The sequence below is a fragment of the Cryptotermes secundus genome, unplaced genomic scaffold, assembly GCF_002891405.2.
Source record: "Cryptotermes secundus unplaced genomic scaffold, Csec_1.0 scaffold1079, whole genome shotgun sequence".
Lineage (NCBI taxonomy): Eukaryota > Metazoa > Arthropoda > Insecta > Blattodea > Kalotermitidae > Cryptotermes > Cryptotermes secundus.
This window is the reverse complement of record NW_019720729.1, coordinates 704,997-728,360: the sequence shown is the minus strand read 5'-3', so window position 1 is coordinate 728,360 and position 23,364 is coordinate 704,997. Positions and strand designations below refer to the sequence as shown.

At 38.7% G+C, this 23,364-nt stretch overlaps 2 protein-coding genes across 3 annotated transcripts in view; one reads left to right on the top strand and one right to left on the bottom strand.

The window, feature by feature from the left end:
* LOC111872977 (glutamate-rich WD repeat-containing protein 1) overlaps positions 1-11,769 on the bottom strand; it is a 26,721-nt gene extending 14,952 nt beyond the window's left edge. For both annotated transcript variants that reach the window (XM_023867316.2, XM_023867326.2), the window contains exons 1-5: positions 11,518-11,769; positions 9,204-9,337; positions 5,256-5,417; positions 4,091-4,298; positions 1,497-1,668 (exon numbers count right to left, since the gene is read on the bottom strand). In XM_023867316.2, coding sequence (XP_023723084.1) covers positions 1,497-1,668; positions 4,091-4,298; positions 5,256-5,417; positions 9,204-9,337; positions 11,518-11,674 — 833 coding nt within the window. In that variant the 5' untranslated portion in view covers positions 11,675-11,769. The remainder of the gene's footprint in view (positions 1-1,496; positions 1,669-4,090; positions 4,299-5,255; positions 5,418-9,203; positions 9,338-11,517) is intronic.
* Positions 11,770-11,856: 87 nt separating this feature from the next.
* On the top strand, positions 11,857-22,825 carry LOC111872971 (tether containing UBX domain for GLUT4). Its single transcript, XM_023867304.2, has 9 exons — positions 11,857-11,970; positions 12,078-12,133; positions 12,249-12,418; positions 15,842-16,001; positions 17,785-18,268; positions 18,406-18,539; positions 20,297-20,520; positions 21,005-21,194; positions 22,251-22,825. Exons 1-9 carry the CDS (start codon positions 11,884-11,886, stop codon positions 22,459-22,461), a joined length of 1,716 nt encoding a protein of 571 aa, XP_023723072.1. The 5' UTR covers positions 11,857-11,883; the 3' UTR covers positions 22,462-22,825.
* Positions 22,826-23,364: the final 539 nt, after the last annotated feature.

Sequence of the window (23,364 nt, the reverse complement as noted above, 5' to 3'; positions counted from 1 at the left end):
AAAAAATCCACCTCATCAGGACTCAAACCTTCCAGTATAGCTTAGCACAGTGCCTCAACCAGCTACACTACTGTGTGCCCCCCTTCTTATATGATAAATAACATACAAAATGCAACACTGAGATTGTAAAACAAAGTCCAGGTCTGTAGAAGAAAGTTTAATTATTCATTGAATCATACACACTCAGCACAGCATTGAGCTGAATCTAAGACATGTATTTCTACCTGTGTATCTGAAAAAGAAACCAAAGGTAAAGTTGAAGTTGTTTAATTAATCATCATGCCATGAACAGACATGGGGGAGTGGAGGTCTATCTCTATGCATTCTTACCTCCAGCACTACTTAGAGATGAGTTGTCAGCTTCATGTATTGGCCACTTTAGCCCTGGTACCCACCATATAAGAAACTGCATTAAGTTCTAGAGTTGGTCTGGACTCAATGGTAAAGAGAAAACTCTCTGTTACTGCCAGGAATCAAACCCCAGTCATCCAGATAATAGTCTACTCACTATAATGCCTGAACTACCCCAGCTGAAAAAAAAAAAAACAACCAAGGGTTATCTTAAACGTGTGTATCAAGAAAAAGTGTGACAGGGCCAACATTAGTGTTATCAGTAACATATAGAGGTTCCATGTTTCTCTACATGTACTTCAAGGTCAACATTCAAGTAATAATGGTAACAAGAGTCAGGGCTCAGGTGCACATATTTGGTCTTCCCATACACACTTAAAAAGTATTACTATTTAACCCCACACACACACACACACACACACACAGGCACAGATATATATTTCAGTTTGGGCATATCAAGGCAGGTTGTCTGAAACAGGAAACACACCAAGTTATAATCATGCACGTTCCCATTCAGTGCAGCTGCACATATCAATACATGTGAAATGTGCAGGAGCTTTCTAAACCAGTTCTAAGAGAAATTTGAATCTTAAAAACAGGCAGAACCAATAAATGTGGAAATATACAAGATCATACTTTTTGCATAATGAAATAATTTTTTGTTATCTTTCTCTTAATTCTAAGGCTAATTTCATTTCTTAAGGGAAAAAATGTATGGTTAAGAGATTTCCATGATGCCCAAGTGTGACCCCTTCCAGCTTCTGAAAAAGCTGCCTTGTTTTCACAATTGAGAATGAACCTTAAGTTGTACTTTTCAGAAATTTTCACAACCTTGTAGCATGCCTACCAACATCACTGTCTGTTCATCGATCTGTACGCATGAAGACCACCTGAGAACAATATACTGATTTTGATTAAATTTTCAATTGTAGAACTTTACTCACATCTGCTTACATATTCCAGTTTTCCTTAAAACTGGACAACAACAACTAACAATTTACATGTATTTCTGGTTACATTCCAAACACAGCTCATTACATCATTAAGTACCTTTAAACAATGAATAGTTAGAAACAAATTACAAGGCTTACTATTTTCCACACTATTTCTTCAAAACTGTCTCAGACAGATACTTTTATATTCACCTCTTATCAACAGAACAGGATGCCAAAACACTCCTTTCATTTGGTGACCACTGCAAGTCTTCAACAGAGTCAGTATGTCCTATCAGAGGCCTCTGATCAACATGCCAGCTTCCTCCGCTTGCAGGATTCCATATATGGATGTTCCGTTTGCAGTCTCCAGTAGCAAGCACTCCTGTACATGTTTAGTGTCTTGTAAAACAATTACGATCTCTTAATAGAAAATAACACCCCAAAGGTGTCTCCACCTCATCGTGGTGGTAGGGCTTGCGTGACTCTGTGACCTGGAGAGCTATGCCAGTGGTACTTTAACTACCAATAGGGTCACCCATGCCAGAAAGGTCAAAGGGCAGACTAAGACTAAGACTAAGAAAGATACACTGGTCCTCTGGGTTGGGAGTTGGGCATGAGGCTAACAACCTCACCCTGTAAAAGAATTTTGTTCAGAAACCTAACAACCAGCCACAGGTCATCATGAGTGGGTGCATTCCTATGGTTGTGGAGACCGGTTGTAGAGGAGGCCAAGGCTCACCCAGGGCTGTAGTGCCAAGTGGTAGGTAGGCAGGTAAATGAAAATAACTTCAGAGATACATTCTGCATTTTCTGTTATATTTTGCCTGTCAGTATCCAGACTACATGTTGCCAACGTTCCATGTTTAGCGAACTATGAAACAAAGTTATTTTCACTATATATTTTTATTCAATAATTTGGATTGCACTAGGAATAAATCAAATGCATTGTAAATAAACCTAATTCAACAATTTATGAGAAAACAATATCTAACAACTGCAGTTTACAACAATACCTACACAATAATCACACATTTAAACAGCCATAATGACACAGGATTTGAGGCTCACCCAGCAAATATTATGAATACTTCTAGCTTCTGCTGCCCACTTCATACTGATTCTTTGACTTACCCTTCAGCCCTGACAATGGAGGATACATGCTCTCCCAAGATGTCAGTTTACTTTGAACAGACTATGTGGTTCTATATCCAAAAAGACAGAACTCTTCAAAGCTACAAATGTTGGACTACCATAATTACAGACAACCTACCTAGTTTGGTATTTCTTGAGCTGTGACTATGCTTTTAAGGTAAAGAGTACACTTGTCCCTGTGCTTAATTAGTTCAGCATTATGCCATGAAGACATATAGGGGAGCGGAGGTATAGCTCCACCTTTCTTGACCTCAGCACTCAATGGAAGTGAGTGGTTAGCTTCACACTCCAGCCTTTACTCCTGGAAAAGAACCCCTGGTGCCCTCTGAACAGAAGACTGGGTGGGTCTCAGAGTCAGACATTTCATAATGATGAAACATCCATCACACATGATTCTGTATTTATAATATTACTTCTGCTCCTGCTGCATACATCTCTGAAAACTTCCAGGCTCAGTGCTGTAAAGTGTTCATTACACACTATTTCTCCAGCATGTGTGACAGCTGCTGCACATGCTTATTATGTTTTTAAGAAGATGGCAACACTATAAGGCTCATTCGACAGAGCTTTCTGGATGCGATAACAATTATGTCATTCTTGTAGAATACGAACTGAATTTTGAATCATCTCAGTAATGATCTGGATATGTATTAAGGCTAATATTGTACATTTTTAAATACAGGGTGTCCTTCATATTAAAAGGACTGATATTTTAGAATTTATAGTACCTGTGTCTATTAGACAACACATAAATAAATCCTGGCAAAATAAACAAAGAAGACCAGGTGGAACCAAAATGGACTCCTGCTATGCAGATTTCTCCTTCTCCATGAACTGGATATGACGCCAATCTTAAATTAATGGTTATCAGATCAGCAAACACACTATAAACTGCACTGCACTTAGGGCATCCAGCATTTCTAAGAGCAACATGCAGCAATGCAATAATAAAAGCTTGTTACCAGGTGCAAGTTCCACCACAAAATTATTCTGTGAACCTAAAATGGGTCACTATGAAGAGGTGGAGTAAAGTTGAGTTCTTAAAGGAGAAACGTACTGAGTAATTTTAAATGAAAAGAAATAAAATTCTTGAAGAAAGCAGTCTCCTGGGATTTGGCACCGTGTATATGTGGTGTTAACTGACGTTTTACCGGTTCTCACGGTCTCTTCGCTTGTGGATTTCTTATATTTTTCTTCTACCCTGAAGATGGAGGCGATACGTTCCTCCGAAACGTCGGTTAACACCACATATACACGGTGCCAAATCCCAGAAGACTGCTTTCTTCATAGTCACCGCCATGAAAGCCTCAAATCTTACAAATAAAATTCTTTCTTGAAATTTGTGACTGGAAAAGGGAATCATCTTATAGTCAGGTGAAATCTTACCTCAGCTAAAAGACTAAAATAATTATTAGAAGTAGCATTTCAAGTTTTCTCTAGCTCAAAAAAATATTTTACCAAAGTCTGTAACAATAAAAATTTACTGAGCTTTTCACAGTGGTGATCATTATGACTGTGCTCTTCTCCAACCCTAAGAATACCACAATTTTATCCTTTTCCCTACTCATCAGCACATCTGACAGGCCCTCGTACTGTCTTTCTAATTTACGAACAAACAGATCACTTGGATTTCAACATAATCATTTTATTACCTGACATAGTAGGACACCAATCCATTCCAAATCCTTCTGTTTGGTGGCCAGAAAATGTAAAAATTGGAACTGGTACTACACCATTTTTATAACGATCCATGGCCACTTTTTCATCAACAGCACGCAAAGGTTCTGTTAAATTCCATATATGTACTCGTCCTAATTCAGACCATGTTGCTGCCAAAATGGTATCGTTGTAATTTATGGCCTAACAGTCAATACAAGAAACCAAATTAGATTTCACTAAAACGAAATACAGTGATGCTTAAATGAAGGAAATACAATGTGATTACTGGCTCAAGAAACTGAACATCAAAGACCTTTTCCGGAATTGTGTGAGAGCTAATTCTGTCAATGCACTGTTCATCTGTATTTTTCTACCAATACTGTTTTTCCTTTTATTTTATGTGAAATATTGTAGTTCTCTTATCATTAATTCATTTTTTTATGGTGCTAAGGATATATCCCACAGTTCTATTCACGAAATGTATTTCTTCTGATATGTATCTTCTCTCATCAGTTACTCTCAGTGCCCATAATTCACTAGCACAAGATGCTGTTAAGCTGCCTAGTGTCTTCAGATTTATATTTTGTACGCCTAGAAACTAATCTATAATATTTACATAAAAATTCTTTATCCATACTGTAGTGTGCAGACCCGTTGCTATGTAACAACCACAAAACAAACAAAACATTCACTGCTAGGAAACAGATTCTTAATAAGCAAGTATATGCAGTCATTACTTAGTAACCCCTTCACAAGAGCACAAAAGATCACTGTAGGTCACGGTGCAAGGGCCGAGAAGGCCCACCCCTTATACATTCATTCATTCATTCATTCATATATTCAACCCCTTCACAAAGAAACATGATCCCATGGAAATCACTGGAGGAGACTTCTGACCTGGAAATACTGAAATAGAACATTAAACAGCAGTCCTAATGTATCTGAAACCCTTTATATAGCAAAATTCCAAAGGCCCTAATTGTCGAACTGTTATCCATGTTCTTGTACAACCTATACAAATATATTTTAGTGCCCTCCATTAGGGTCAAGTTTTTTCCAAATCATATAGAAGTCCTTTTCTTAAAAGATATTTATACTAGTAATGCTGAAATAAACATGCACTGAACTATTTTACAAACAGCAGCACAAAATACTTACACGTATCCTATTTACACAACCCTGGTGTTTAATTCGAGCGCATTCGAGATGTGGAGTTTTATTCTGAGCTTCCTCATCGTCATCGTCATCATCATCATCGTCACTGCCTTCATCACTTTCATCTTCCTTTTTCTCTTTTTGCGTCTTATGCATATTTGACATCTATAATGACATTATCATTAATATTTTAGATTCGAATTATAAGTGAAGAGTCCTAACTTCTAGAATATATCACGATGTGGTGCACTGAAGTCAGCCTGTGTTTGGATAAATATGTCGCCTCCATATTCAGGGTCAAAAAAAAAGTCAGTTGACTTACAACAGACTACAAGGCATTATATCCCACATGACAGGACTCTTCATAATCACTGCTGTGAGAACTTCAAATCTAACAAATTATATTCATTTTTCAAAATGAGACAAAGACTAACAATACCATATTACATAATCATGGAAATGGTAAACCAAACACTATCTCACGGAAACTAAAAGAACATGAAATTCACATCATAATCATAACACGCACTCTAGAAAAGAATTCTAAAACCTCGTAAATACCACAACAATTTTTCATACACCTGCCAGGCCCCCAGCTTTCATCCTTTAGCAATTAACTAACCAAGACAATTGGCTAGAATGCAAATTACAGTCAACTCTCGATTATCCGGGGGCGGATTAACCGGTTTGCGGCTTAACCGGGGCTTTTTTTTTTAAGTTTATATGTTGTTTAATATTCATTCACTTTTGTTTCACATGGTGAGTTTAACACTATTTTCGCACTAGTGTGAACCGAGCTCTGCATTATTTCGTCCCGTTATGCGAACACAATGTTCTAGGGTGGGGGTGAAAGAATGCAAGAATTTTTGGAAAGTTTCAAGGACAAATACACCGCCCCAGGTTATTTAACGGTACCATCTCAGTGTGAGAGTGCATTGTGAAAGTAAGTATCAGTTTCTTAATATAGATCTTCAAGTGCGTTAGCAAAATGTCGGGGTTTAAAAGGAAGCGTGTTGTGTTAAGTATTCAACAGAAACTTGAAATTATCAATCAGCTGGAAAAAGGAGCTGTAGTTAAACAATTAGCAATGCAATACGGTATTGGAGAACAAACTGTTCGTGATTTGAAAAAACAAAAGAATGAGTTAATTTCCTTTGCTTCGTCTTCTAATTCAAGCGGAATGAAGAAGAGAAAAACCATGAAGAAATCAACATACGATGATCTCGACAAAGCGATGCTGACCTGGTTTAATCAACTAAGGGCACAGGGAACAACAATAACAGGACCAGTTTGTGCTAAACAAGCTAAATATTTTTTCGAAGCACTTGAACTAGAAGGGAGTTTTGACGCTTCTTCCGGTTGGCTAACACGTTTCAAGCAGCGTCATGGAATACGAGAAATCAGTATTCAAGGTGAGAAATTGTCAGGGGACTTGTCAGCATCAGATCAATTTTGCACCAATTTTGATAGTTTTGTGAAAAGTGAAAATCTGCTGCCAGAACAAATCTATAATGCCGATGAAACGGGTCTTTATTGGAAATGCTTGCCAACCAGAACATTGGCATTTCAAAATGAAAGACAGGCTCCAGGTCACAAATCCAGTAAGGAGAGATTGACAGTCTTGTGCTGTTCTAATGCATCAGGAACACACAAACTAATACCAGTAGTTATCGGCAAAGCGAAAAGACCACGCTCTTTTAAAGGAACAGTAGCTTCAAGTCTGCCTATCCATTATTTTAACCAGAAAGTAGCTTGGATGAATAGAGCGATATTTAAAGAATGGTTTGATTTTAAATTCGTGCCTCAAGTTCGTGACCATCTAAAATCCCAAGGCCTACCTGAGAAAGCTGTGCTCCTCATTGACAATGCGCCCTCACATCCTAACGAAAGTCTCCTGAGGTCAGATGATGGAAATATTTTTGTGAAATATTTTCCCGCTAATGTTACCGCACTTATCCAACCAATGGATCAAGGAGTTATCTCAAGTATGAAGAGAATCTACAGATCAAATTTGCTACAAAAGTACATCGATGAAGGCAATGATCTGACGTGTTTCTGGAAGTCCTTTTCAGTATTAGATGCCATATACGAGATTTCAACAGCGTGGGATACAGTAAAGCCATCTGTATTGAAAAATTCATGGAAGAAACTGATGCCTTTCATCACTAATGAAGATGACGAAATCCATGGATTCACTGGATTCAGTGAAAATGAGATAGCCATAAAATTGACAAAAGTGGCTAACCAAGTTCATGGTGGTGAAGAAGTCAACGAGGAAAATATAAGAGAGTGGTTTAACTGTGACTCGTGTGAACCGGGCTTCGAAATGTTAAGCAGTGACGAAATCGTAACTTCAATGGGGGTGCAGCCAGAAGAGCGGGAAGAAAGTGAGAATGAGGAAGAGGTGGACAGTGTTGCCAGTAAGAAAGTATCACATGGTGCTGCGCTTAATCATTTGGAATCCTTACTAGACTATCTTGAGAGTGAAGAGGACAGTTTATTAAGTGACAAGCTAATATTACGTAGGCTTCGTACGGATATCCGTAAAAAGGAAAATGCCGCGAAAAAGCAAAAGACAGTATTAAATTATTTTAAGTGTTAAGTGTGACCGTAAAAAGTGCTGGATGTTGTTGAACAGTGATTGAAATAACTAATTCATACTGAGTGTAATGTAAAGAAAGTATTAAATAGGCCATGAGATGACATAGAAATGAGGATGAATAAATTTAAATACAGGTAGGTCTATAGTATTATGAAGGTATTAAAAGGTAAAAGGTAAAGTTGTTCCTCTGCTCAACGAATTAAGCCCTACGCCATTAAGGCGTGTGGGGGAGTGGATGTATAGATCCAAATTTTCTTGACCTCGGCACTAGTTGGAGGTGAGTGGTCAGCTTCACGCCCCGGCCGCTTTACCCCCGGGGAAAGAGCCCCCGGTACCCATTGGATAGGAGGTTGGATGGACCCCAGAGCCGGTCTGGACGATTTGGAGAAGTTAAAATTCTTGACCCTACCGGGACTCGAACTCCGACCCTTCACAGTCGTCCAGCCCGTATAATAAAATTTGGCTTAACCGGGTTTTCGATTAACCGTGACTTCCATCCCCACCATTAGCCCGGATAATCGAGAGTTGACTGTACTATTAATTTATGAAAACATTTTCTTGTGTCCACAAGATCATTGTGCTTTATGAGACTTGTGCTGACCATCATGTTTCAGAGTGTACTTGAGGTTAAATTGATGCAAATCCCCAAGCAAGCAGTAATGCTTCTCACTAAACGGTAAAGGTAACAAGACGTGAAGGCCAATAGGGTTGCGAAAGGTCGATGCTCCCACATCTTCTGGAGAACAGGCTCACAGATGGCAGTGAAGTAATGCTTCTCACTTACATTCAGGAAATATATGGTTTGAACCTCAGCCAGGAAACCAATTATCCTGACTGAGGGTTTGTGGTTTGACTCAGTCCCTCCAGCCACACCTTGTATAATAACTCAAATTACATTGCAACCTCAGATATGACAGCATCATTAAATAAACCACAAAAAATGGGGGAATCTATCCCTGTAACAGGCTATGGAGGCCCATAGGGTTGTCAGATGCCGAGCCTCCGACATTTTCTAGACAACTGGCTCACAGATGGCAGTGAGGTGAGGTCAGCCTTACATGCTCACCAGCTCTATCCTGGCTCCTTCTTTCTTACTTGGAGCATTTAAGAACAGTACAGCTATGTAACTCTTGTAACAATTTTATAATGCAGTGACCATATACATACTTTCCACTTATTGGACATATATTTGGTTCTTAGTTCTAACAAAAGCCACTTCAGGCTACCAAATCCATGTCACCAGTCACGGAATGTCTGTTTTATGGAAGGTTACTAGCCCTACCAAATAATTCTAATGTACCTACCACAACTAGTCACAATACACTGCAGAGAAAAAGGTTCTTCCTCACCTTCATTACCAATATGTTATTTGTATGGGTTCGGGCAGCCTGAGTTCCGGCTACGACATAGGCACACAGTGGATGCAATTCTCTGGCAGCCCCAAGACCATCCAGAATAACATCAAAACTAAGGCAAGGAGATCCTGAAACATGTACAAGCATTTCATGTCACAGGCGAGTTAGGAAAATGTGATTTCATACATAAACAAGTAATAATCCATCAAGTGTAACTAATTTAATAGGAGTGCGAGGGTTCAAGATGGTTCTTATAACAAATGTGATATAATTTAATGTTATCAACTAATTTAGACCAGATTCTAAAGGGTTCTCGCGATGGTGGATGACACACAGAATAACCAGGTTTTGAACTTTTTCCATCATTCGGAATTCTAGATAACAGAAGACACAGCATTTCGGAAACTGGATCTGTTTCCGTCTTCATGTGAGAAAGGAAGACACCTACTTAGTTGGGCCCCTTACAGAGAGCTAAAGAGTCCAGTGATTGAGATTAGCTTTTTCTAAGGGGCCCAACTGAGTATGTGTCTTCCATTCTCACCTGAAGACGGAAACAGATCCAGTTTCTGAAACGCTGTGTCCTCTATCACCTAGAATTCCAGATGGAAAAAAAAAAACCAGTAATTCTGTGTGTAATTTAGACCAATTTAAATTAACAGCACTCACTTCAATGGGAAACTGGCTGCTGAGCGGTCAACAGAGGTTGGGAGGTCAGCAAGAATACTGGTTGGGTGACAGAGGAGTGCAACAGGAGAATGGAAAATATTGCCAACCTGCGCAGCCTATTCTGCACATCTACTGTTGGAAGATACGTAACAGACTGAGCACCAACTGAAGCTGTGCAGTATTGGCTAGCACATCCAGTGAAATGTTACAACCAACTTCAATGGCCTAACTTTTTTCAATCAATTTCATCCCCTTCTCTGTTACTGCAATCATCTGCTTCATTGTTTTCAACCGTCTCTCCACACACCTCAATGACTCATTCATCATCCATTTGGCAAGTCACTTGCCATGTGATTGGTGAGTGTTAACTTTTATTATTTCTTTATTAATACTGTAACGTGTTTGGAATAGATACTTCCATGGTAATGCAATAACAGTGGACCGTTGCGTAGGAATTGCAGAATCAACAAATGAGTTTCCCCCAGAGATGGAAGGTTTGTTGCATAAAAACAGATGGTCAAAACAGCAGGAACCAAACTGCTGAAAATAATGCGTTTTATCCGGTCCGGAACCCGCCTACATAAGGGGGTTGAATGCATTCGCTGATTCAGTCTCGAGATAGCCGCCGTTGAAGAGAGTTGAAGTCTAGCATTCGCCAAGTGAAGTCAAGAAGCGACTCCAGAAGGATCAATTGTGACATGATAAGTGTAAAAGTGAAAGAGGGATCAACATACATTTCAAGAAAATGGAACAGATATGGATAATCCATGAAGATGATGATGATGATGATGATGATGACGACAAACTACATCCCACTGAAATGTTTCTTAATGTCTGAAATGAGACATGCGGAGAAAAAGACAGAAAGAGGGGGGCAAGGTGGTCTGTCTCAGAACTGGGCAATTTGTTTTGAATCAGTAACATATGTTTTCAGCAAACATTTCAAGGTTATTATACCATTCAATTTCTTAGCAGTCTTTTTAAAAGTAACTAACTACACACCCAAATTCGTCATACTGAAATGACATAAATATTATTGACATAAGAAAATGCATATACTCGTACTGTGTTGCACAAGGCGACCAGTTTAAGAAATGGTACTTTTGGCAGTAGATCTCTCGAGGGGAAATTGATTTCTTTTCATCTTCTGAAACTTTTTCAGAACATAACTATTGCCTAAGTCTAGGTGTACTCGCACATAAAATAAATACGGATATTATAGTTGGATGTAATAACTTGAAAGTTGTATCAATTTTCTCGCATACGCATATGGTGCAATATGTGAAGTCTCAACAATTATTTTTGGTTACAGCAAAGTCGCCCTTGTACTTCGTTACTTCAGCACTGAGCGGGTAGACATACGGGGGTGGGGGCAGATGTATGGATTAATGCATTCTTAACCTCGGCACTAAATGGAAGTGAATAGTCAGATTCACGCCCCGACTTCACCTCCGGCAAGCATAGGATAAGAGGCTGGGTGGACCCTGGAGTTCGTCCTACCGCTCCTGGGAAACGAACCCCGATTCCTCGGTCATCGAACCCGTAGCCAGTCGTTATACCAACTAAGCTACGACCGCTCCGTATTTCTGGTTATTTGCGACATTAATGTAATAGCCCTAACCACGTGGAGTTGCATTCTTACCTGTATGAACTTCATGAAGCATCACGTATACAGACTCATCATATACAAGTTCTTCGTCTTCTTTAAGCGGCTGCCCAGGTAAATAAGTTGCAGCCTTCGCTTCACCTTGATTATTGGAATTTCCATTCCTTCCCATTTCTACATGGGCCTCCTCCATCCTAACGATCCTAACCGATCCTATTTGACCTGTAGCAACAAATTATTGTGTGACACTATTGTCATTATGACGTCACGAGAGTATTAATACTACCATCTATATTCCTCTGAAAGTCAATTGCTACGAAGAGCCAGTACCGAGAGCTCGGTTGATAAGAAGGTATGCTATCATAGCACTAACTTAAGTTAACATATGCGTACTGATCAGTCATGGCAGAGAATAAGTATGTGGTTGTGCTAGCTCCAAATGGTCGAAGACAAACTGTGAAAGTTACACCAAATACGACTATTTTGCAGGTGTGAAAATTGCAGTGTGACCATAATTGATACTGATAAGTATATGATACTTAACGGTTTGTGCAGTTTATAATTTTTCATGTGTTCCATAACCTCTTTCTAACTAGGTGCTGGAAGAAGTGTGTAGGAAACAGGGTTTAAATCAGGAAGAATATGATATTAAGTGAGTATTGCGTTTCAGAATACCATGCGTTATAAATTACTCTAGATTTATATAATGTTTAGTAAGCTGTCAAACGAATTTCAATAACTGTTAATATTTTTCCTTTAAAATGTAGGCATCATAACCATGTTCTCGACACAACTTCCATTATACGGTTTTCTGGGCTGCCGAACAATGCACAGCTTGAGATGGTAGCAGCACAGAAAATGCGAGAGGAAACTGCTGTTGTTGTAGGTCTACAGTTGGAATCAGGTGATCGACTCTTGGGCGATTTTCTTCCAACAGGTAAAAATTGTAAATTCTACGGTTTTTCTCCCCATATTATGAGTCTTTATACTGGTTAAGATTTCCAAATCTAGTTAGTAACAGTTCACATGTCCATCCATAATGACACTTTGAGAATGAATTGAATTAAAAATAGACACACAAACGGCTATAAAATTATTTGGAAAGGTAAAAAAATGTTATGTTTGATTTGTTTCATTCTGGTCCGTCACACTAACAATTACAAAGACAAAAACAACACTGTCCAGTGTGACTATTTAAGTTTTATCACTTGAAAACTCATCACCCTTACATGTTTCGATCCCTATGGATCATCCTCAGAGGGCATCAATACTTTTTCCGGAAACTATTATTACAATAGGTTTTAAATTATATACATCATTATATTACATCAAATTATATCATCCTCTGAGGATGATCCGTAGGGATCAAAACATGCAAGGGTGATGAGTTTTCAAGTGATAAAACTTAAATAGTCACACTGGACGGTGTTGTTTTTGTCTTTGTAAATGTTTTGTTGTTTGGTGGATTAGTAATCAGCAGCTTCATTGGCTGTATGATGCTGTCAACACATCAAACAGCAATTCCAATCTAAAGCTTAAAATCAAACCAGAATTAAATCGACCAAATTCTAGATACCTTCATGTTTTCCAATCTAGATCAAGTACTCACACTTATTGAAACCAATCCCAGTGAAATACACAAGTTTTGTGACATTTAAATGTAACTGTAGCAAAGCTGTTCATGCTGTCTGTAACCAGAAACAATTTGCAGCATTATGTTAAATGTTCACCATTTTGACAGATGTTTTAGATCTAACTGTTCCTTAGAAAAACCGAGTTTGTGCCTCATGTAAAGTGGAGTTTGTATTTAATGATTATGAATCAGAATTACATTTTTTTTTGGCAACTTTCTGTGTTATATTAAATTGAAAAATGAAATTGGTTGTCTTGGAGACAAAATGTGCAGGCAGATGGACAGACATATGCCAGATAACTGATTTTAGGCACTCATGGATCATTGTTGATGTTGATTCTGTTCGTGGGTCGTTACAACATGTGGATGTGGATAATGTTACTGGTATTTGAGAGGTACACATGCTGCCTCCATCTTAAGGGATAAAGTGAGTAAGGTGAGTGAGTCTCCATGTATATATATAGGTTTTGGTCTTACAGACACATGGGGGGAAAGAGTGGGGGTTAGTGTGTGGTCCAGGCCAACAGGAACATTGTCCAGCACTTAACAGATGCCAGAGATAACAGTGGATGCAGAAATGAAGAAGGTACACCATCCTTGGTCACAATGGTCCCCTTCCCCGCAGACTATAAGGACTCCCCAAGATCACAAGGAAGGAATGCCAGTAAGATTTACAGGGGATGTGATTGGGATACCAACTTATCATCTATCAAAACATTTCAGAAAACTATCATACCATCGGTATGAAATATGTTACACCATGTCAAGAACTCCAGTGATTTCATTCAGACCACCAGCTCAGTGGCAGTCAGCCCAGAAGTCATCATGGTCAACTTTGATGTGATATCACGTTTTACCTTTGTTCCTCTCAAGGAAACATTGTACTTTGTGGAACAGCAGTTCAACAGAGACATCAGTAGTCCCTCCCAGTCAGAGCTTACATCATTATTATTTCTGCTTGACAGCTGTTCTAATGAGCAGAAGGATTGAGTAGCCATGTGGTCACTTCTGTTCACTGTCAGCAAACTATTATATGGAGTACTTCAGGGCATGGACACTGGCCTTTAAAAAACCTAGCTGTTGGTTCAGGTATTTTGAAGATACCTTTGTCATTTGGTGCCATAGTTCACATGAACTGAGCATCCTTCTTTGCCACCTAATCATCATCCACCCAAACATTCAGTTTATGAAGGCACAGGAGATCATCTGCCACTCTTGGATGTAGACATCTATAGGAGTTGCTGTCTCACTACACCAGCAGTTATGTGTGGAGCCAGAGAAATTAGCTTTCACCAGACTTTCACTAGAGAAGGGGCTACCAATTAAGTCCTACCAGGAAGATCATCCACATCCTTAAGCAGCAGAGGGGATGCCACAACCAAACTCACAGTAGAACAAGGAACAGCTGCACTTAGCCACCCATGAACAGCAGGGGTCTAATTGTCACCTTCCACACCAGTTGATAGTCAGGCCACATTTGGGGGGGTTCAGCAATTCTCTGCTTAATCAATTGGGGACACCAGTTTTTGGTGTATTTTTGGTGCACACGATGGCTCTTAGAAGGGTTTTTGATAAAATTTCTGTGTCCAGTGTTCATGTTGGCACAGACAGGCCACCAGCCCTCACCATTTCTCCCATGGGTCTCCTGGACCAGAACCCATATATGCATGAACTAACTGCACTCACTTCAGCCATGAGTATGATGGTAGCATGTACCTTTGAAGTGTTAGCAGCACTTAACACTGCCACATAGTGTGTAGACCCAAGAGCAGAATCAACATCAGCCTTCCCACTACACTTCATTTCCATGCTCTGTAAGTCTGAGCTGAAAGAGACATTACCAGATATTTATTACTGTTTGACAGTTACAGTCTTGTTTTTGTCAGGCACCCTCTCAGACAAGAGGATGGGTCTGTCTTTTGTACATGTTGCTGGCCCTTGCCAGCTCAGTCTTTCTCGGGTCTGAGTCCCTTGGCACTTGCGACCATATTTTACTGTCTCAGATTTGAGACTTCCCTTTTTGTTGCCACCTACAACTCACAGGGTCACGGTGGAGGTATTCGACCCCGCCTCCACATAGGTTCCAGAATTCAGCTGACCCTGCTTATAACATATCAGCACAAACCACATAGAAGACACCATTTCCATTGTTATAGTCCAACAATGCCTCGATCATTGCATGCATATCTGTTGCCATGGGGACGTGTTTATTGAGCTGTTGCATAAGAATGAGTGTTTGTTTATCCACCTGTTGCATAGTGGTGGCTGCACTCATCTGTTTCAAGATCTCTGCTAAGCAACATGTCTGTCCGCCACAGTATTTTAAATTTCTGCTACCTGAGGATGTGTACAAAAGAGTAAATCTAGATACTAAATAAATAATAAAATAGTTCATACTGGCTGTGCTTTTCTTTATACATGGGTTAATTTATGGTGCTGTATGAAAATGCTTCAGATAACAAATGGCAAGTATTATTTCCTCCATGGGGTCCCTGATTGAGAATGATCGTCATATTGCTGTCTTCATCTAAAAGGGTATTGGAAATGGTGTGGACTATTAAAGATTGGCATCTTTCATGTTTCAAAATTCTATCTCTGCAGTATATTAATCTTCCTGGATGGTTATTTATGTACCTGTAGTGGAAAATATGAGTGGCAGTCAAAAGTTCTTACTCAGAAATGTCATTGTAGGTCAGTGGTTAATATTTAATACTTATGCACTTTCAGAATCATTATGGAATGTGATAAAAAAGTTATGCCCCAGTGAGGCTGATCTTGACTCACATCCGGTCATTATTTATATGCGCAGAGAAGTATCTGGGGTGAAGGCTCTTGAAGGGACAACTCTTCGTAGTCTTGGGCTCACTGGTGGTAGAGCCATGCTTAGGTAATAATTATATATTCTTTTTGTCAAGAATACTCTGCCATTTTTTTTGTTTCCCAATGATTGGTAACCTGTCACGTAAAAATGGATGCAAACTTGCCCTATTGTTTGGTTGTAACTAAGCTCCACACCATGATTGCATATGGGAAAGTGGAGGGAAAGATCCATTCTTTCTTATCTCATCACTAGATGGATATGAGTGATCATCTTCATCCTCTGGCTGTTTTACCATCACAGAAAGAACCATGGTACCCATTGGACAGAAGGTTGGAGGGGCCCAGAGCCAGTATGGATGCTATGGAGGAGAGTTGATTTATGTCCTCTGTTGGGGAACAAACCTTTATCATCCAGTCCATAGCCAGTACTGACTGGGCTGTCACAGCTTGTGATTACTAATCTGTCCAATTATTATTATAAATAGATTTTAAACTTTATAATTTCCTTATTTTGCACAGATATATGATGCATCCCACCTATGGCACTGGCATGGGTTAACCAGACTCTTATCATCATAACGTTTGTTATTCTTACATGAAAAAGATCAATTCTTTTATATGTAGATTTACAAAGCATCACAGTAGCATGGAAAGCACTCAAAATAAATGCTGCCATAGGATGTCTGATGTAATAAACATGGAAGCTGCTTGAACTTGACATTGCAACAATTTGTGTTCCAGTCATCACTGGACATCTGACCTATTCAGTCAAAATGAATAAAGCTTACAGTTTTATTTTCCTTTAATTCTGCTATCTTGATATTGTGTTAAATTACGTTTTACAAATGTAGTAGTCTTAGAATGAGACTGACATTATTATTTTGTACAGTACACACACTGTAGCTGCTGTAGCTGCCTTGCCTTCTGTTTGTGGACATACAGTATATACTGTCTTGGCCAATATGTGAACTATTTCTGCTTTCATCCATCTCATGTCTAATAAAGAATTTAGAGTTACCCAAATGTGGGAAACTTCCAGTTTCAAGAGCATGTTATTGAGTTAATATCATTATTCTATATTGCAGAATCCCATTGTATATTGTCTCTACCTTATATCTGTTAGCCACTTTTAATATAACACAGCAGCTTCTGATTTCCTAATGTGTTATATAATTCTTCACTGATTTATTAGAACCTGTTTCAACAACTACAGTCATCTTCTGGTTCCTGTATATTGTATAGTTTATTGTGTAAATTGATGCACAGATGCCTTCTAATGAATACTTCAAAGGTAAAATTAATTGTACAGTGATTTCAGAATTTATTTAATTAAAATATTGTTAAAATGCATTTTTACAACCTCTTGATTATTATGAAGAAAGCAGTCTTCTGGGCTTTGGCGCCGTGTATATGTGGTGTTAACCNTATACTTTTTCTTCAACCCTGAAGATGGGGGCGATACGTTCCTCCGAAACGTCGGTTAACACCACATATACACGGCGCCAAAGCCCAGAAGACTGCTTTCTTCATAGTCACCGCCGTGAAAGCCTCAAATCTTACTTGATTATTATGTTTCCTTTTTGGTTCCTTAGAACCCTGCTGGTGGTGTCTGTATTCTGTAATTTATGCACTGTCTTTTGTGTTTCCTATCTCGTCCATTATTGCAGTATTGACTTTGTGTGTCTGCATGTTCTGTGGGTGGTTTGCAGGTGGTTACAATTATGACAAGTCTGTAAATAAAAAACTGATGTGTATTGTGTTAGAAATGATTGACAGATGTATCCTATATAAATTGACACTTTTCTCCTTATGGTTTTGAGTAATTATTATAATCTCACTTGTGTTGAAAGGTTTGTTCATCGTACACCCGAAGAACTGCATCATCAGGCTAATGTTTCTGGGCCTCTGCCTAAAAAATCTGTTTCAAACGTTCCACAAGAACATGAACCAGAATCAAATGACCCTCCAGAACACGCTTCCAGTAGAAAGTCCTCTCTGCTGGATCCAGGCCACAGTTCAGTGGCAGGAAGTGATCTGCTTCAATCTTCTACATTTGCCTGTATTCCTGTACTCCCATCATCAGGTGCAAGTGGAAGTGCAGTAGATATACATGGCAATGGAAATCAAAACCCAAACTCTAGTACAGCAGTACCGACAGGCAGCATATCTTCTCCACTTTCTGTAAGCAAAGTCTCGGCACAGCAGAAAGAAGGAATGGACATTGACTCACTTGAAAGTGTTTCTGTAGAAAGGAATGAGTTAGCAGCAGGAAGTTCTAAGGCCACTATTGCTCCACTGCCAGAATGCAAAGAATCTAATGAAGAAGTAATACTGGTAAGCTATTATGTTAATTGGACTGAGGGGCACATGGAGAAATCACATAATGAAGAATTCCATGTTTTATAATCGCCTATTATTGTTACTGTGGTTACATGAAGCAAGTAGAACTGTTTCTGTGACTTTCTTTGCAGCTTGGGGAAAGGAATGCCATTGCTTTCAGTCTTGAGATGGCTCATGCTGTACCTTTTGAAGATCTGCCTGATGATTTCTTTGAACTGACACTGGAAGATGCACGAGCCATTTACAGAGACCTAAAAAGGAGGAGGTGAGAGTTGTTGTCAGTAATGTAGCAATAAAGGAACAGATTTATGAATTGTATATATTTTGTGTGGGGGCACGTGGTGGCGTAGTGGTTAAGGCACTATGCTACAAGTCAGAAGGTTGCAGGTTGAAATACTGATGAGGTCATTGGATTTTTTTCAATTGACCTAATCCTTCTGGCCGCACTATGGCCCTGGGGTTCACTCAGCCTCTAACAGAAATGAGTACCAGGAATTAAATAATTTTCCTGGGGAGTAAAGCGCGGCCGTCGCATAAGGCTGACAACCTTACCGCCATGTTTGAACCGATTGTCTAGATAATGTGGGACCCTCAACGTCTCGCAACCCTATGGGCCTTCATGGCCTGTTACAGGGATAGCTTTACTTTTTTTTTTTACTTTTACATATTTTATGTACAGAGATATAAAGGATGAAAAGTGTGTTTCAGTTGCTTGTTACTGTCTGTTGATTAGCACATGTTAAAATGTTTTATATCATATGAAACAGTTCTGTAGTTGAATAAATGTTTTGGATGTGAACATGTCAGGTAGAGTTTATACTGTCATTTATTTTAAGACTGCATGGTAACAGTATGATGTCAGACATTCCTTGCTTATGTTGCTGTTTCTTGTTTTTTATAATTGTTGGCTGATCAGCACATTCCCCTCTTTCAATATAATATTTATGTTCATTGTATCTGAATTTCATTTGCAAACATTACTGCTATCAACATTTATAATCAACGGATTTTGTGCTAGGTTCAGACTCTGGTCTTCTGGGATGTGACATTGTATCCCATTGGCCCAGATCAAGCACATTTCTTTGCCCCCTCCCCGTGGGTCACATGACCTTCCTTGTACCCTGCCTATATAACCAAGCCAGTTCCTGAACCTACACACTTCAACCCTTATGATGTCACAACCCAGAAGACCAAATTTTTAAAAATATGTCATTAGATTCTAAAGGGTTCTGATGATGGTGTATAACACTTGGAATTACTGGGTTTTTGGACTTTGTCCATTGTCTGGTATTATAAACACCAGAGAACACAATGTTTCAGAAACTGTTTCTGTTTTCATTCTGAGGTGGGGGAAGGGGGAAACCTACTCTCTTGTGTCCCTTTGAAAGCGCTAACCACTATAAATGGACAACCTATGCCAGTATAACTACAGACCTTCTCAGTGGGAGATAACAGGAAAAATATACAATAAATATTGTGACAATGCATGCAGAGACCTGAAAGTAAGATAGAAAAGGAGGTGGAAATTTTATGCAACAGACCAAGTCCATGAAAACCAATCCATAGCATTAACTGGAGAATGCTGTTATACCATTTTTGCCTGCTACTAGTGGAATAAAGAACTGAATTCTTGGGACTAAAATCTGACAGAAACCCATGAAGAATATGCTGATAAGGGAGACCCAGACAGGGGAAATGAAAGCAGCATGAAGTTACAAAGTGTTGAGACTTGAACTCAGGCAACTTTGAAAGCTTGTTACAACTGTTTCATTTTTTCTGTTCTGTCAATAGTATGGTCCCACATCAGTTATGTTTGTAATGTAAGTTAATTAAAGATGTTATCTTCATGATGGCAATATAACAACATAAATATTGTATTGTAATACATGAACATTATCATACCACATCATCCCTTTCTTCCTGTTATTTTATTTTATTTTATTCCTGTTATTTTTATCTCAATTAACTACACAATTACAATACCATGAAGATGATTTTATGATTTTTAATGTTTGTTAACAGAGATGAGATGGAAGAGGCACCTTTTGTTACAAATGCACAGAGGAGTCTAGAAGAATCTAAACGAGTGTTGTCACAATTGAACCAATATCGTCAAACTGTAATCCGAATCCATTTTCCTGACCGCACAGTTCTTCAGGGGACTTTTTTCCCCCTTGAAACTATTAAAGCAGTCATGAACTTCATTCGAGGCCATCTGGAAAACCCAGATATTGAATTCCACCTCTGTGAGTATAAAAATATAATCTGTTCGTACACATTGGATTTTGCTTTTTAATCTAAACAGGATCATTGTAAGAAAAGAAGTTTTGTCTGATCATGTGTTAGAGTGGCTTAGACATTATAAAGAATGTTCACTTTGTTGAAATAGATTCATGGGTTTGGTCTAAAAATACTGTGCCACTTGTATGTTTGTAAAGTGCTTTGTTCTGCAGACATTTCTCACTGTGAATCAGGCCTAAGTCTGGAAAGCTGTGAATTCGTATGAAGGGAACAAATCACATCTATAACGAAAGAGTGTCTTTTCTCGTATTGTCCAAATTGAGTTTGCAGAATGAAGGAGTTAAGCATTATGGGAAAATTTGAAGAACTCTGGTTATTTTATTTGAATTTTGAATCTATAGCATGAGTTAATTCCCCTTATATTACAGTCTGTAAAACTCGTCCCCATTGGAGTAATATTTTATTATTCTTTGTCCTAAAATTGTACAGATACCACTCCTCCAAAAAATATTTTAACACCTGAAATGAGGCTCATTGAGGCTGGATGCGTACCAAATACTATTGTACATTTTGGAACGAAGAACCATGCAAGTTTTGACAGTAAAACGTACCTACGAGAAGCAATACTTACTCAGTTTACTTCTCCCAGTGCTGCCACACTTGCAGCTTGTCAATCCAGGTGAGATATAATTTGAAATCATGACCAATAATCCCCCATTTCTTGGTGTAAGGACATATTGTTCAGTGAAGTCAGGTGTTCAAGGCTGGAACTGAAGAATGTTAATCTTAAGTGAGGGAAAAGCTTTAAGTAAAGAACATTATATAATTAAACTATACTTCAATTGTATACATACGTACTTTCATTCAGAATTTTTATTACACTGAATAGTTAGAATGTGAACAGTATACAGAATATGAAGATTAGGGATGAACAAACGAGGATCAACCTCTGCTCTTTAGACATTTTCTCTGTCACCCTTTACCATAGGGGCATGTGTGGTAGCATAGTTGGTCGAGGCACTATGCTACAAGCCAGAAGGTCTCGGGTTTGAGTCCCAATGGGGTGGATTTTTTCAGTTTACCTATTCCTTTAAGCCACACAATGGCCTTGGGGTCGACTCAGCCTTTAACAAAAAAGAGTACCAGGAATCTTCCTGGGGGTTAAGGGCGGCCGGCACGTAAGGCTGACAACCTTGCCACTATCAGTGAGATGAATGTCTAGAGAAAATGTGGGAGCCTCGACATCTCGCAACCCTATGGGTCTTCATGGCCTGTTACAGGGATGGCTGTACCTTTTTACCCTTTACCATGTCAAGCATCTGATGCTGTCACACCAGTTAATTAAAAGGTCATTTCATACAGTACATCTTATTATGTTAGGCATGGTAGAGAATATTTAATTTGACTACATTCTGCTGTGTTAGTTGTGATAGAGGGGCAAATCCATATTAGAAATGACTTGTATAGAATATATGCAAAACAGGTACATCAAACATATTTAAATTCTTGAGAAAATATTGAAAATTTACCTTTTTTAAATCTGATGACATTACAGAGAAATGACTGATAAAATCTTAAATATTTTGCACAAGAACTAAATTACAGATGTGATGCCTTTTTTTGTGGGGAGGGGGGTATTACTCTTTAAAGCCTGGTTACAGATAGTTCAGGCGGTATATGAGAGTCTGTAAAGGAATCTACACATATTTTCCTAATTCGTGGATATTTTGGTCAGGGCAATCGAGCCAGGAGTGCCTGCAGCTAGTTTCTCTACCCCAGCACATCTCAGTCAGTCTGGAAGTATTTCACATCTGGAAGGGAAGACATCAGAAGTTGAACAACCAATGAATATAGACAGTGGACCTAGTTCATCTATCCAGGTTCCACAGAGAGAAAATGGAGCTCCCAGTAATAAGATTCCAAAGTGGTTTAAATCCACCAAATAATTCAGAGAAAAGAACAAAAGTAGCATATCAGTGCTCTTTTGTTACAAAATGTGATTATGGGAAATTGATCTGTAAAATAAGTAAAAATATGGTGCTGTGAGAACCATTACTTCATTGATTAGACACCATCAGGTGTCAGATATTTTGTTTTTGTATTATTAAAGAAGCATGTATTGTAATTACATTACTTTGGTCAAAAAATAAAACTTATCAATTCACTCAAAGTTTTATATGCAATTTTTTAAACTGTAAATGTATTTTTGTTATACTTATATCATGAAAGGAAAGAAATATGCTTCAGCCATGTGTATAAGTAGGAAGGTATCTTTGTGCCTAATAAAAAGGTTTGCAATATTTATTCAGATTGTAGGGTTTACATTCCTTATACAGCTGCAAATACCAATCAATTTTGATCACCATTACCTTCCACTTCTCCTTGAATCCTGTTATCACTGTGAATGCACCTGCTCTCAGTGGCTGATGTAGCAGCACTGGAAACATTCAACCTGCAAGAAGAGCACTGTGCATAATGCACATTGACTTGCATTAATATGCATGTGCGCACCCACGCATGGCTGCAACAAGAGTGAATATTTTACTTTTTTAAACTGTAGTGATGCCAGCAAGTATAAATTTGGAAGCCATGCAGATCCTTCTTCAGCACAGTATATTTTGTGAACGTATAGTTTTTTGTGTTCTACATACTAGTGATCTAATGATGCTGATAGGCCAAATGATTGGGTGGATGAAGTTAACAATCCTTCTAGTGATAGCAACAATGATTTTGATCCTTGTTCATCAACAGAGATATAAAAGAGACCTTATTTAGTGGAGAGTTGAAGTGAATCTGAGCATGACAAAGATGTAAATACTGTGTCAGAGGTCTCACATATTTGTAAAATA